Source organism: Colius striatus, chromosome 1 (genome assembly GCF_028858725.1).
Source record: "Colius striatus isolate bColStr4 chromosome 1, bColStr4.1.hap1, whole genome shotgun sequence".
Classification (NCBI taxonomy): domain Eukaryota; kingdom Metazoa; phylum Chordata; class Aves; order Coliiformes; family Coliidae; genus Colius; species Colius striatus.
The window spans coordinates 68,714,619-68,730,871 of record NC_084759.1 but is presented as its reverse complement, the minus strand read 5'-3'; the positions used below and the strand labels follow the sequence as shown (position 1 = coordinate 68,730,871).

The 16,253-nt window shown below is 41.9% G+C and overlaps 1 protein-coding gene across 1 annotated transcript; it reads right to left on the bottom strand.

Moving 5' to 3' along the window:
- Nucleotides 1-286: 286 nt before the first annotated feature.
- Nucleotides 287-15,602, bottom strand: NIPA1 (NIPA magnesium transporter 1). The gene is made up of 5 exons (XM_061998187.1): nucleotides 15,352-15,602; nucleotides 12,144-12,191; nucleotides 8,177-8,267; nucleotides 6,779-6,939; nucleotides 287-5,498 (listed from the first exon to the last, which is right to left on the bottom strand). The coding sequence occupies exons 1-5, from the start codon at nucleotides 15,509-15,511 to the stop codon at nucleotides 4,987-4,989; spliced, it is 972 nt and encodes a 323-aa protein (XP_061854171.1). The 5' UTR covers nucleotides 15,512-15,602; the 3' UTR covers nucleotides 287-4,986.
- Between the last annotated feature and the right edge of the window lie 651 nt (nucleotides 15,603-16,253).

Genomic DNA, 16,253 nt, shown 5'->3' with positions numbered 1-16,253 from the left:
TACGGGCAACTCAGTCCTTCATGTGGCAACTGATCTGTACCCAGGAAAGAATCTGCTACTCTCAGTAAAAGCAAGGCTGCTATTTTATGAAAAGGGTAATGGAAATAGTTTGAGCTTACGCATTGGCTTTAGGCTGTACAGCAGCTAGATGAGTGGGAAATGGATTCTCCCTCCCCATGTGATAACAAGTCACAAAACAAGCATTGAGCTAGAAATAAATCATTTATTTTAAAACAATACAGGTTAATAAATAGATTAGTTATCAGAAAACTTAATAAATAGCCTTCTATAATTTACACAAGGCAAATACAACATGCCTATAACTATTTTTTAAAAAGCAGAGAGAGTAAGCTTGACTTGTAAGCCATTAACAAATATATATATACATTATTTGGAAGCTAATAAAATAAACCATTTTTATGTAATCTGTAGTAACTATATTGCAATAGCATTGAAGCAACCAAACCTGACACTGTATGTTTGTTGCCATCCACCTTTTCCCCATATCCCATTGGAACTATTTTTATTACATTCCAGGAAAAGCAAAAAAAAGGAAAAAAATTTAAAACTGTTCCACTGATGAAAAAGGATGTAACTTAAAAATACCTCTATTGTGTAATATTTTCCACTCTGAAGAGCAACTGTCTAGGGGAGAGGAGGGGAGCCCAACACAACAAAAAAACCCAATAAAAATCCCAAACTGATTTGCAGCTTTCGGAAAAGATTTCTTAATCCATAACATTTCAACACTGCTGTCTGAAATACTTGGGCACCAGTAATAAGAACTCTTGACATCATTGGTGGCTAGCATGGTACACGCTAAAATTCTGCATGACTTCAGCCCATATTCAGTAGCACCAAAGAATTATTACAAGGCCTAATCTTTGTAAAGAAAAGAAAACAGGTAACACACAGACATTTGATAACATTTGATTTAACAGTACAACTTCAACAGATACAACTGAGGGATTGCTGTAGAATCCTTGATGCTTTACAAAACAAGGTGAGAGGGGTAGAACGTGCAAACAACTGCCCATTTAAAGCACCCCTTATTTATTAGCCCCCAATCTTCTTCAACTACAAACCCTCTATTTTTTAAATACAAAGAAAAGCTAAACATCAGTTTCTAGTGTTTCAAGAAATTAATCCAGTGGTTTCATTTATCAGTGCTAGTTACTTCAGAAAAATATACACTTTCAACATAAACCAAGATTACTAATAGGAAGCCTCACTTGTCAAACTGTGATGAGACAAGTTCTTATTAATGTTTGTTGCAGCTTACTAATAAATAGGCTCTATTTACACATACAGAGTCCTGGAAAGTCAATACAGCAGGTGACTTGTTTAGATTTTTTCTTTTTTTTTTAACATAAGTATTTAAGGTGTAACAAATTCTTTTGTTTTATCAAAAACGTTTCTATTCTCCTACTGAACTATTTGAGGGATTTTTGTGTTTGACACCTAACAAAGATCGTGACTGACACACATGAATCCTTCATAAACTGAAGAGATAATGACCAAGAGCTATCTTTCAGTGAGAACCAAGTAAATATGTTTGACAAGTATAACAGAAGCCAGACATGAAATGCCTTTCATATGGATTTGAATGTAATTCAAATACATCACACCACTGTAACAAGTCCACTTCGCTTTCTATGCGTAGCCTCTCCCACTTCTACTTTGGAGTCAGAACAGAAGTCATCTAGCTCATAACTATGGACAGACATCATGCAAAGAGAAAGTGAAAAGGGCAGACCCATGAGGGATGACAAAGCTCAGGAGACAACTATGCACATTTGCTCCCTGAGATGATGGAACTCAGATATCTGTCTTATTCTAAGTGCTTACTTGTCAAAGGGGTCAAAGAAAAAAAAGAGGGAACTGCTAAAACCCAACTTCAATGGTGCCTCCTTTTAAATCAGAAAGGCAACGTGACTAAAAAAAGATAGGACACCTAGAACAAGGAGGGTGTGGGATGGAGGGAGGGGAGAATCGTACCAACACTGATGACAGAAAATGCTAATACAGTTCTAAAGTTAGAACTGAACCAGATCCAGGTACAGCAGAACTCAAAAGAACACTGCCACATACTGAAAAAAGTAGCAAAAATAAAGGTTTCCATTATTTAGCATTCATGATGTAAAAGGCTGCAGATATAAACGATGCACAAGGCCACAGGAATTTCTTTCACCTTATGTGCTGGCTTTTCACATCTCTGTTTTAAACATCAAGCTTAACTAGACATTTCTAGAAAGCTCATCACAGGTGAGGAGCAGCTGGGGAGAAGGAAAACTATGCAGACATTTATCAGCTGTAAGGATGGCCAGAGGACCACAGAACATGGCTGCTACTTTATTCTTACTCTGCATAGTGAGTGCTTATCAAGTAAACTTGTGTGTGTGGTGGAGAAAATAGCAAAGTTTAGACAGGGCAGTCAAGTTATTTTGGATCTAATATTTACTAATAATTTGCATATGCGCCTAACATACTAGGACAGGCACTTTCTAAATAAAACAGGAATGAATTTTAAAACAGAACAAGACAAAGAAAGGCCAAAGGAAGACTAAGATGAGACCGCAATCATTTCCCTTCTGATCTAAAGATTTTCACAGAAGCCTTCATAGATTAAAGACTAGTACAAAACCAACATGCAACTCATGAACTATGAATTTGTATTTTGAAATGACTACTTGACTGCTTCAGAGAATGGCAAACATTGGTTTAAAATGTGTATCACTACAGGTCTCACAACCTATGTACAATTCCCGTTTCAAACAGGAAAAATGGGAATGAATATGGCAAAACTTGTTTGCTGAGAACCAAGAGATACCATCTTCCAGTCGGTAGTGGTTAACCAGCTTTCCTTATCCAATTCCCCTCACCTACAATTCTCAAACTTTCTAGAAACCATACATAATACTGTAAAAATCCATGAAGATGGTCTTTTCTCTGCTAGTGCCATTTTATTTCACCAAGACACCCAGTTTCCACGTGGCCTATAACAACGTATGTGTCCACCAACTCAATCCCCTCTCAGTTTCAGGTTATAAAACAAGCTTCCAAATAAATTACTGAGGCTCTTAGTCCCTCAGAACAGTTCTCTCAGAATATTAAATCTTTAGGATTCACTGCTTGCTATTATTGCTGAGATCAGAACAGCTTGTAACATTCCTTTTAAACTAAAATGGAGGCTGAGTTTTAAGGTAACATTAATTAACCAACAAGGGAGTGGACAGTTCTATTCACCATTAGTCAGCTTCCACATTCTTGTCAGCCACAAAGCTGATTTTTTGATAAAGTATCATCAAATATGTCTCATAATCACATTGGGGTTTTTTGTCTGAACTAGAGATGTTGAGTTCCACCCTTCCATTTTTGTGCTTAAATGGAAACCAACATTTATTGCTTTTCAAGCTTTCTCTACAAGTTTTTGACTCATGATATTTTTAACTACCAAATATAAGTACAACATGACAGTTACCTATTTCTTTGACATATCAATATTCTCTAAGGGGTTTAAACTGAGTAGTTCAGAATCATTTAAATCATAGCTTAAGCTATCTGTACGAACTGTCAAAATATTATGGCTGAACTGCTAACACAGGTCTGCAAGTCACTGGATCAGAACGTATATCCCTGTTGGTTATCTGAAATTCAGCTCTTTGAATGCCTTGCTTTTTCAGTTTTTAAACTCTTTTTCCCCACATAACAAAAGGATCAGACCATGTTTATTTGAGCTATGAGAAATCTCATGCTCTTCTCTCATTCTTTTTCTCCTGCATGGGGGTTGGACTAGATGATCTCTAAAGGTCCCTTCCAACCCCTACCACTCTATGACTCTATGGTTCTACTAGCTACTTCACTAAACACTTAGTCACTTCACTAAAACAAAGGTATACTGGACTGCTTTAAACAGTCCTCCCATAGATTACCTCTTCCTATTAGGACTATAGGCTTTTCAGAAGCTTTCAAGGCATCTAAGGGTTTTGGTTCAGGTTTGTAAATTCTTCCAAAAACGTGTGGCTCCTTCTGGATGCTTTACTTGGTTCTAATTTGAGTACAGTCCAATATTATAGATAGTGAGACCGAATTATTAAGCCAGTATAGGCCATCTGAAACAAACACATTCACATTTGCGCAGTATTTTTGGATTACAAAGGCACTGAAATAGTTCTGAGCTGCTTACAAATAAGCCACCGTACAGGCAATGAGTCTGTGCATCATTTCCACATCCTTCTCAGTCTTTCTGTCTGCTCTTAATTAAAAACTCTGAGATGAATGCGACATGTCTTAATGCATGGAAGTTACAAAGAGAAAACGCATACCTGGACACTACCATCAGCTGGTAAGTAATTAGTAAAAGATTGTTAAAGGTCCACTGTTGTATATAAAGAACTAAATGTAAAACTCCCCACTGTCCTCACCGCATAGCAGACCAAGTTGCTGAGACAGTCACTAGGAAGTACAAATCTGCACTTCATGGCTCAGCCACCATTTGTTTCAGAATTCAAAGCCTTGACAGTGAACACATTGCTATATTGAGATCAACTTGTTCCACTCACTTTTTTTTTTCCCCCCCTCATATTTTAAGGTATATATCACTCATGAAAGGTGTCAGATTGAATGCATTAGAAACTGATGTTCTCTGCCCACAGAAATGGTACCTTAGCAGCCACAATGCAAGCTCTCACACACAGATCTGTCAGAATATCCCTGGATCTTTTGTGATGGATTACCTTGTACAGTAAAGAAATACATCGGTCTCTATGCTGACTCAATCAGTGGTTCCAACTAAGGTCATTTATTGTGTTGACTGGGGTACATGGACAACTGTTCCTTTTAAACTGGATGGAGGCCTCCAAATCATATCAGAGAGACCACCAAATTGTCAGAGGGTAACTACCAACCTGAATCATATTTGAATCAGAAATGAAAGGCTCTGTATCCTTCCCTGGGCCATCCAGTTTCCTCTCAAAAAAAAATATTTTAATCTGTCTTCATGTTAGGCTTATTTAAATCCCCGATATTGAAGTTGAATTCCTTGAAGACTTGTATAAGAACAATTCCAATAGATACTGTGGTGAATCCACAAGCCATTCCCAAGAAATCTACCACTCCTACATTACTCCATTCCCTGAACAGGATGGCTGACGCCAGCAGGACTAGAGTGGTAAACACAACGTAGTAGATGGCACCAAACACAGAGGAGTCAAAACATTCCAGTGCCTTATTGATGTATCTGAACTGAATGATAATGCTACATCCTAATACTGCCAGAAGTACCAGACAGAGGTACAGAGCCCTTTGACTCGATGGGTTATTGTGAAAGATATCTTGAGCAGCCAGCCCAATGCCTTTTGTGCTGGGAACAGTAAAACTGCCCAAAAGAGAGCAAATGCTGATGTAAACCATTATATTAGTAGGTCCATGAGCTGGAGCTATCCAGAAGATAAGCAGGAGAAGCATTAGCAGCACTATGCAGAGATAACCCACGAAAACTGAAAAACAAAAAGAAAACAAGATAATAGATAGCAAGGTGAAAACTCTTGGTCTTCCAAAACTTTTAGCAGGCACATCATGTCATACCAGTGAACTTTGGGTATACATCAAGATTAAGATTTGCTACTGAATATAGATCCAGACCCCTGAGCTTTTAGAGATGTTGTGGGCATCTGCAACTGATGATCTTGTCATGCTCTTTGGGTAAAACAAATCATCACGTAGCAAAACACACACTGTTACTCATTTGAAGTGGATTTAGGATAGCTTTTTAAAAAGTTCTCTCTTCCCTTAGGATTATATTCCTTAAAGCCTTCTGTGACAGAAGTTGTAACATCTCATTCATTAGCAGTTCCATGGATCTAGCAAAGGGCTTAAACTTCAACTTAGATCCCATTAAGGTGAATAGGGAGAACTGGAACAAATAGGAGGTCATATTACATTATACCATCAATACACAGACTGGTGAAAAACATTTATTGCTTGAGAGTTTTAAAAAAAACAAAACATTTCCAATTTATTTTGGTCAGACTTAAATAGTAAATTTAGACTAGGGTATACACTTTCTTTGTTTGCAAATTCTTTGGAGAGCTGATGTTACTAGGTTTGAGTTTCTCTCATCTAAAGCACTTAAAGGAAATAACAATAGTTGCTAGTTTAGTTCATATGCATGAAAAATAAAAGTATGTCTGGCACTTATTAGCACTAGTAAGCGGCCACCAGCAGCTAGTGGGACTTCACATTCTCTGTGATAGGCATTTCAGCTATGTCTCAACAGTGTATTTCTACACACCTTTATTGTGCAAAGAAATCTGTTTGGAACATGACTGGAATCTAGCATAAACTTTTAATTAAAAAAAACACACAAATGCAGACTTAGAGAATACAAGACAATCATTTTTTTTTCTCTTTGCATAAAGCAACTGAAATTGTGATCCTAGAATCATACCTTTCACCCCTAAGTAGCAAGACACACTTTTTTATAACTTTAGAAAATGACACATTCAAACGGCCATTGTTCTGAGCTTTGCTGCCTGGTTAATGTTTTCAAAAGTATCCACATTTTCTTTACTGCATCTTTGTATCAATTAAACTGACAAGTTCCAAGTACAGCAAGGCATAGTTTTCCTACACAAAAACCGTACTGGTTTGCCTTTGTCACATCATCATTTCTTCAGAAGTCAATTTCCCTACCTGGTGAAAGCTGTAAGTCTCTTCCTCCTCTGTGGTTTTGATCAGTCTCACAAAATCATTATGAGTTAACAAAAGAACAAAGTACCTGGATTTGTAAGCTTCTCTTCAAGTTCAGCCTGAGTCGTTACACTCTCGGACTTTGGGGAATGGATGATGAGAACAACAGACCCAGCGCAGCTCAGCAAACATCCCAGCTTGCCAAGAATGTTCAGCTTTTCTTTCAGTAAGTAAGAAGCTAAAATGGACCTTTCACAAAGAGGAAGAAAATGAAAAGTTTTAATACATCCAGTTAATAATGCTTTAACAGTGATAACATGAATTTCTCTCTCAAGAGGAATAGCATCAAATGTTGGTGGATGCTCAAAATGCATTTCTGACTTGTCTTAAGAAAGATTCATTGTGTCTCAGCCTTACTCAATATTTGATGTCTCATCGCAGGTAAAAAAAAAACAACCAACCAACCAACCAAACCACTCCAGAAAACAGCACCACACCATCGCCTCTCAGAAAAACAACCCCCCAAACCAGGCATCTGGCACACTTGAGGCAGGTATCCATGTATCAATTATTTGGTGAGCTGTCACTAAGCCCCATGTTATAGGTGCTACACAGTCATGAGGTTGGTTACAAAGATCACAGCGCTCAGATGTGTAGTGGCCAAAATATGCACAATTACGTGGACCAGGAGAAAAATAATAGATGGCAAGTAGAGCACCATCAGTGTGCTTCGAAGTGTATAAAACTAAAGGCAGTCACAAAGCCCACACAAAGCAATCTACACTCTGAAGTAGATGACCAGTGCAGTCAAACAGACAATTCAGCAGTCAACAGAAAAATCTGGAGGCAATGCACAGCTTTGTTTTTAAAGAACTGCACTTTTTCGCTGCAGTAGCTTTGGAACTCTAGTTTAGCTATTCACAAATCCTCTAGTTGCATATTAAACTCCTTTTATGAACACTCACTGCCTTTTTTGTGTCCCAGTCCCCCTCAACATAACATTCAGGAGGCTGGAGGCATGTATGTGCAAGGCACTCCCTCGCTTCAGGAAAAGGGCCAAATCTAATTAAGTGAAAACCAGCATCAATAAACACATGCGGGCTGTGCACAGCAGAGGAGAGAAAGAATGTGAGACAAAAGATCTACATAGTAAGGGAACTGTGAATAGGAGAACAGGTAGAAGAGTCTAGAATAACCACAGTGAAGGGGAAAGGGAAAATAAAAAGTTTATCTGATCCAGATCATACTGACAGTTAAAGCAGAAGTTACTCAGGAACCTTTTCTTCACCATTGCCTTCCCCCTCCCCATTGCCACTTTGATACGGAAGACAGGAATAGGTGACACTATAACATATCACTAACTATCATAAGCCAGTATGACTAGCTTATAGAGTTCTCAGTAGACCTCCAGCGATCACTGAGTCTATCTGACATTTTATTAAGTAGTAACAACACTCAGATAAGAACAAGAAAAGCAAACTCTTACCCAAATGGAACACCAAGAGCTCCCAAGGGCGTCACTAGCACAGTTGGGACTGCAGTGTAGGCCAAGAAATTCCCTATTTGACCCAGAGCCACTGTCAAGCGAACCAGAAATAAGCCTTTAGATCCCTTTGTGAAAAGAAGTAATGAAAACTTACCCAATACTGTTTGGGAAAGACTGACCTAACTGGAAAACAGATGTTACAGATTTGCTGATCTCTGTTAATTTTGCACTTACAAAAAAAATGGCTGGAATTTGACCATATTTTTTTTTTTTTAATATAGGATTTCTGTTTGCCTCACAAGAAGATCCAAAAGGGCACTGTAAATTATCTTATTTGCACCTTCTCTTAGCTGAATATAAATGAGACTAGGAATCGAAAACACTCATGAATTACTCTCAAATATCTCAAAATTATATCTGAATGTTTGTATGAAAAAGACTAAAACAATATATAATCCATGACTTAATCTTTAGAACATGAATGACTGCAATACAAATGAACTTGGTTACAGTTGCTAACAGCAGTGTTACCTTCTGGAGGGTAAATAAGGACAGTACTGAGGAAAGGAATCTAATAATGAAATACTAAGCACGTGCATAAAGGCTGTCCAATACACAGTAGACTGCATTAAGTTTTCACAGCACTATACAACATCAAAAGCAATTCCTAACCACTGTAAAAAGAACAGATCCCTAACAAGTCACAATAACAGCTTCACAATCTCATTTTTTTTCTTTACCCCAATAAAAGTAAATTCCAACATGTACCACACTGTTGCACACCACAGCTGTGATAAAAGACAGTTCATGCGTTCAAGTTTCCAGTTAAAAAAGAAAAGCTGGGTGGTTTTGTAAGTGCTGGCATGTTTATAATAGGTCAACACAATGCTTGCATAGTTAAGGACTCTGTGGTAACTGGCAAGAACCTTGAGAATGAACAGAAATTACATACAGCTCAGATTTCCAGTTGATGTTAAGAGCTATTATCAGCATTTAAAAGCATCTAAAGAATCCAAATTGTCCTTACTCTCAGGCTGACACTGCACTTGACTATCAAATATCGTTACCATCATCCTGTTCTTTACACTTGCAAAGCATTGTGCAAATATTAATCAATTTGCTAAGCTGAAGACCCACATAATTTACAGGAAACTCAAAGGAGATAAACAAACTTACAAAACTGCAGAGTGTGCAAAATTATACTAATTCAATTCACTGAGGCTTTCTCTGCGTGCAGGAGTGAGTCAGGTAAGTTAATGAGCAGCATTTCTAGAGCACAAAAGTCAGCAATGGTCTCCTTGCCCCTGGGATCAGAGTAACAGCTATCAGTCTCAGGCTTGGTTTTCAGCAGATGTACATGGCAAACTTTGTCATTATCTTCAAGGCATCTGAAGGCACTGGGGTAGATCTTGCAGGGAGGACACACTGGCACACTGTGTTTCTGCAGATGGCACACATTTCCAAGTGACTCTGACAAAGGTTGTTTTTGGTTTTTTGGAGGTCAGGTGCCTTAACTTTCTGTCAGAAGAACCATTAACAGATGGCACCAACGCTGATCCATAAATTAGGTCTCTGAAGCTTTAGGCAGACTGCACATATTGTAAGGCAACTGAACTTACCAGAGATTTTCAGTATCACCATAGGGTACTAGTAACAATCTCTTACCACCACAAAAGGCAGACCAGGACTTATTAAGACTAATTATAAAAAGAATCTGAGTAACTGTTACCATCTACCTGATGTTGAGGGCCTTTGCTGCCAACCTATCCAGTCCTCTCTGTACAGAAATTCCTTTCCAGGTACAGTATTGAAGTAAGTCAATACATGGCTTGGGTTCTTGAAGGCACACAGCTTTAAACTTACTAAAGGAGTACCAATGTCCCTGAAGTTATTGCAACACAAAACTTGATCTACACTGACATGTCTATACCAGCAAGGAGACCAGGAGTAGATCTGAACAGCAAAAGGTGTCTGCTCTACCTATGTCAGGGTTGTATTGGAGACTAACTTCAGCCTGCTCCCATGAACAGGAAGTCTATTTACAGCTCATGTGCATTAGACATGTTCCTAGAGTGCATCTTCCAACTTAGTTTCACCTAAAGTCCTGTCTGAGAGCTCCAACACTGCTCCACAATATGAAATAAAGCATAGTCTGTGGAAACAAACTAGAGATTCACCTCACAAGTGTACTCTGCATCTGAAATAAAGCGCTAACATAGAGATATCCACTACAAAAAAGTCACATCTATACTGCTATCAAAACCTATGCTAAAGCTAATTAATTGGCCAATTAATTAGTTTAATGCTCATTGAAATACCTGTACACATGCTGCTATCACTCTTTTGACTACAGTGTAAGAAAGAGTCCCTTAGCAGAATCTGTAGCCCTTCCCTTGAAGTCTTCAGCAGTCCAATGGATCCCCAAGCATCAAAATGGTTAGGCACTGTTATGCTGAGTCAGCATGCCAACACAGAAATGCTTGCTCACCATCTGAACAAATATTATGAAAACAAGTTGATAAGAGTTTTATGTGGGTTTTGTTAGTCATTCAAACTCCAAATTCCCAGCTTGAGAAAATGATGTCAGCTGTTATAATCTTGCCCAGATAACTGGGGATACTGCTAATTCCCCAAACATTGCCCTTCTCTGCCTAACTCTAGGTGCCTACCTGGCCCTGGCTATTGCTGTTTGTGGCTCTGATGCAACTCTGAATCTCTAATATCCTTAAGCAATTCTTCCCTTGGTTCCTTTGTACATTTACTGAGGGTTTTTTTTTTTTCAAATACCTGCACCTAGCTACTGGACAAAAGCCAACAGACACCATTCCCTTCAGCTATTTTGCCTTCATACAATTCACCCCACTCTTTTAAGCATGAAATTGTTTTCTCTGATTCACCAAGATAAACTCCTGTAATAAAATCGCTCTTATTTTAACCCTTCTTGCTTGGAGATTCAAGGTAGGAGCCTCACAAGCAATAAACAACTGATTAATGTTTATTGCTACTTAGGTAGCAGTGATCCTGGCAGAGAAGAAAGCTGACAGAGAACTACTTAAACTTTGGTTAAATTAGCTGAGGACTTTCCTCTGAAGCTCTGGTGGCTTCTATACTTGCTGTGAACTTTGTCCTTCAACGGATCTATAGGTTTCCATTGCTTCTACATAGACCGAAAACAACAAAAGCAGAACCTTGCCTTGCTGCCATGAAATGAGGGGAGCACCTGGACCTTTCAGAAACAGTATCGGACCATCTCCAAATAATTCACAAAAAACCTGGATTAGAGTCTCAAAGTAGGGTATGATTTTAAGCTCACTATTAGAACTGGAGCTGAACTGCAAGAGGAGAAAGCCAGCTGCTCCCCATGCTCCGGGTTCACATCAGAGGATGAACTTAGTGCCAGCAGAGTTTACAAAGATACTGAGAGTAAAATTACACTGATCTCATATCAGCACCACACAAGGCTTCGCATTAATCTTGTCGATTTAAAGCAAAACTGAAACTATATCTGTCAAGCTAGAAACCAAAAAGGCTTTTTCTTTTTTAAATGGAGGCTGGCTAAGTGCTTTCTGATCTGAAAAATAACATGTGCCCAATGAACCCTTTTGTGCGAGGCGACAATTTCTTATTCAGCTGTGACTTTTATTAAAAGCTGAGTGGAGCAGCACAATCCAGAGACACAAACCATATGGGAACCCAGAGTCAGAGCAGCATGTGGCTGTCAAGGCCTGCAAGCATCAAACGGTTTGGAAGTGTGGAAAGATGTCCCAGCTCTTTGCTTTCTCAAACATCATCTGACACGGTAGCCACAGTGAGAGTTGACCAGAGGTGGGATATTTCTGAGGGATGGGAATTTCATGACAAGTAAGCACGAGATTCAAGATGAGACTCCAGATTTCCTGAGGTCTCATTTCACCATCTAAGCACAACTTCTCCCTTCAGTATAAACCAAACCTTTTCAGATACTTACTCGCAATAGTGCCAGACCACCATACTATATCTGTTAAGTATGAAGTACCTGGAAGAGGAAGTACAGGAAGATGTATTAGAATAATATGAAATTGCAATATTGGATCTATGAATCAGAATAATTTCAACAGTCTCAGCTACTAAGGTCCTTCATCTTAACCCCGTTCTTCAAGGCAACTGAGTGGGAGGGAAGACAAAAAAAAAGAGAGAGGGTGCCTGGATTTGGCCTAAGTGTCCAAGTTAGAGGCAACATATTAGTAGGAAGTTATGATTTTCAGTTTGAAGTACCTGTTTGACACTGATATAGTATTACATAGAAAAGCCTCCCAAATGTCACCAAATGCCTCCGAGGATGACATTTAAACACACAGATTGGAACCACTACCAGGAGAATGGAAAAACTGTGGAAACAAAATATGATTTGGATCAATTAGTTTGCTAATAGAACCTCAAAGAAATTGAGAAATTATAGCAGAGAAATTGTCTTGGCAGTACCATAGCACAGACCAATCCTCCTGCACTTGAGCACTGGGAAGTGCTATGCCTGAAGCCTCTGAATTCATGACATACTGCTTCATTTCAAAGAGAGGAGCAAAAACTCTGGATTGTCCCTTAGTGCCTCCCAAGATCAAGGATGATTCTTTTCACTGTCAGATTATAGACTCTTGCCTTGGGATGCGCCAGGGGAGCCCGTGGACCACATTTTAAAAGTTCTGCTTCTGTAGAATACCAGGGCTAACGACCACTTACTAAATAGAAGCTTGGCCTCCACCGAGCGTGACCTTGGCTACATGTTATGTGCTTACATTCTGCTCCTCTTTCTAGCAATTCAGCTCTGCATTTATTTGGAAAGATGCTCTCCCAAGAGCTGCTGGAGCAATATGCAATCTTGTACCTACTCTGAAATCCCAAATGAAAGACAAACACAGTAATCTATAACTCTGGAGATACATAAAAACATTAAGCGCTTGGCAATCACACTATATAATTGAAATGAGATTGAAAATGACTAATGAAAATGGCCAGCTTTAGAGTGGGTGTCACAATTTTTTAAACTTTTGTTATTGCATATAAAATAAGAACCCTGTTGGGGGCACAAATTATGGAAAATATTGACTCAAGTAAGATAATTTTTCAGAAATATTTGTCACCCGCTGCTGTTTGTAACTGAGCGAGGATTACTAATTGAGGTGATATGCTGTTATTGATTCAGCAGAGAAGACAGAAAAAGACTTGAAGTACCTTCTTGTTAATTATACAACACCTACTGAAGCCAATGGAAAAAAAAAGACATCATCTGACACTGACCGTCTCAGCCTCAGAGCTCCGGCTGGTAGACCGAAGGCAACGCAAGAGGAAATATTAACAAATTACTCAGCAAGGATACACGAAACATCAGTCATATCTTCAAAATGGGATGTTTTACAGCTGCCAGCACTGAGAAGGCAGGCACTTCTCAGTGACACCCCCTCACCCACTTAAACCAGTGCTCCACCGAAAGCTCTTCAGGAGTAATTAGATCTAACTAGACTGAAAAATGGAAACTTCCTCCAACTGCTTTGGGATGGAAAGTCATCTCTTCCATAGAATCATAGAACGGTAGGGGTTGGAAGGGGCCTTTAGAGATCATCTAGTCCAACCCTCCCCCCACCAAAGCAGGTCTACTTTCTCTTGAATTTTCTCATTGTTTGCTTTACAAAAACAAAAAGATTTGCACTTATGATGCAAACATGATCTCTCTGTGGACAACAAAAATGGATTACAGCCATCTCGAGGGCCGGGGAGACTATGCTTGCAAAACAGTAGTTTGTCTGAGGCCCTGAACTATAAGATTATTGCAGAAAAGGAAAAATAAACTTGTCAGATCAGGCTGCCAGATGGTAGTAATGTAGTTGCAAGCTTGGTCTGCTGCATCTACCCTGAACACGCTTGATGCAGCAGGTGCTGGAAATGCACTGCTGCTTGAACACCATCTCAAATACATATGTGTGTGTGTATACATATATACTTACATACACACACATATACAAAGAAAGTACCTGGCACTCTTGGTCACTAAAAAGGATTTTTCGTAAGAAAGAGCTCCCAGAAGCTATGGGCATCTGCCCATACACACAGAGACACCTTCACCTACAAAACAAACAGCTACTGGCCACAGAAATGCAATTAAAACGCCTAACGCAAACCGTCTTTACAACTTCCCTCTCACATAAAGCCATGATATTAAGAAAAGATAAATATATTGCATCTTTCTATAGTCAAAGCATCGAGGTGCAACTAGCAAATGTTCTTCAGAAGCTGCATGCTTTGGGGAGCTCCAATTTCAGGATAAAACACAAAAGATCTTCATGCTCTGTGAATTTACAGCTTTGTTTTGGCTAAACTGTCTAGACAGCACAGCCACTTCCTGAATATGTTTATCTCAGAAAACAATAATGAGATACGGGATTTCAATATGAAAAAATTAGAGAGAGAAACGATTTCATGTTACTGGTCTGCCTTCTCTACAAAGGGAAACCACCACGTGACTGATGTAACTTGTCCTGGGCGTCCGTGGAGGAGGTGGAATAAACAAGTGACAAGATGTGCTGGTGTTGTTCATGGCAAGAAACTATCGCTACCAAAGACACGGGTCCCACAGGCATATGAAAATGCCGCATGAGGAACCTATGTATGAGCGGACACACACACACACGAGGCCCCAGCGCTGTGTTACAGCGTAGCAGGAGACCGGAGAGCTGGCCATGCATCGGGAAGCTGCTGCTGCTGACCACGTGAACCCCTCCTCACTGCTCCCCACTTGATCGCACCCCTTATTACGCCGCGCTCCAGTCATCGACCTCTGATGTCAAACACGCTTAAGGTGGCAAACTAAGGCCGGCTGCTCCGCTCCAGCCGCCTGCAAGGTATCCCCCGCTCCAGACCACACCGGCAGTGAGGGTCCTGGGGTGCCTGTGCTCCGAGCGCCGCGGCAATCCCCACCCCGTTCCCCGCCCGGGCCGCCTGCCACCGCCGCAGCGCGGAGCCACCGCGGCCCTTCCGCGGGGGCGAGGGGCGGGCGCGGAACCGCGACGGAGGCCGGGCTGCTCCCGGGACGGGCTCGGGGCGATGCTCCGGAGAGCTGGGAGGTTATCGGCGAAAAGCTGGGAAGCTCGAAGGGGTTTGGGGAGGCGCTCCCGCCTGCCGCCGCCGCAGCGCCGGGCCCCTACCTCGCCCGCGAGCCCGCACGATCCCCTTCTTCTGCAGGACGAAGGTGGAGCCGTTCACCAGGCTGGAGATAACGGCCACGCTCAAGCCCAGAGAGACGGCGGCGGGGCCGGGGCTCTGCGCTGCCCCTTCACCCGCTGCCGCACCGAGTGCCATCCGCATCTCCGCTCCGAGAGCTGCTGGCACGGCGCTGCCCGGGCCCCGCGCACCCGCCGCGGCTCTGCCCCAACACCAGCCCTGCCCTGCGCCGCGCCGCGCCGCTCCTCGCCTCGCCCCGCCTCACCCCGCCCCGCCGGGGGCGGCTCCGGGCGGGCTCCGGCGGCAGCCGCGGCCCTTGGCTCCCGGCCCGCGCGGGCACGCAGCAGCATGACGTCATCACAAGGGCGCTTCCTCCCCCTCTCGCTGCTCTGACGTCACGGCTTCGTGCCGCCTTTCTCCGCGCTGGCACGGCGGCGGGGGCTGAGGGGGTACCGTGCCGTACGGGGGTACGGGGCCGCGGCCGGCGGTCTGCAGCGCGGCGGGGGGCGGGTGCGGGCGTCCCCAGCGTGTGGACTCACGGAGCAGAAGCTGCATTCCTCGCGGGAGGGGGCTGCGAGCGTCCCGTGGGGAGGGGGGCGCGGGAGATGGGTAGAGGGGCGGTGCGGGAGGACAGAGGGACAAGGGAGGATGTGCAGAGCGATGTGGGAGGACAGAGGGACGAGGGAAGATGTGCAGGGCGATGCGGGAGGACAGAACGATGCGGGAGGATATGCACCGCTATGCGCGAAGACACACAGACGCAGGAGGATGTTCAGGGTGATGCGAGAGGACAGACGGATGCGGCAGGACGGGAATGCGGGAGTATGTGCAGGGCGGTGCGGGGGGACGGGGATACGAGGTGTGCAGAGGGACGTGGTCTGCAGGA

What these genes read in the sequence shown, in the direction of transcription:
- NIPA1 (XM_061998187.1), bottom strand. Translation starts at nt 15,511, where the DNA reads ATGCGGATGGCACTCGGTGCGGCAGCGGGTGAAGGGGCAGCGCAGAGC. An exon ending in GCTCTTGGTGTTCCATTTGG is followed by an intron (nt 6,940 to 8,176) that starts GTAAGAGTTTGC and finishes TCTTTGTGAAAG; the next exon opens with GTCCATTTTAGCTTCTTACT. An exon ending in AGAGAAGCTTACAAATCCAG is followed by an intron (nt 5,499 to 6,778) that starts GTACTTTGTTCT and finishes TTTGTTTTTCAG; the next exon opens with TTTTCGTGGGTTATCTCTGC.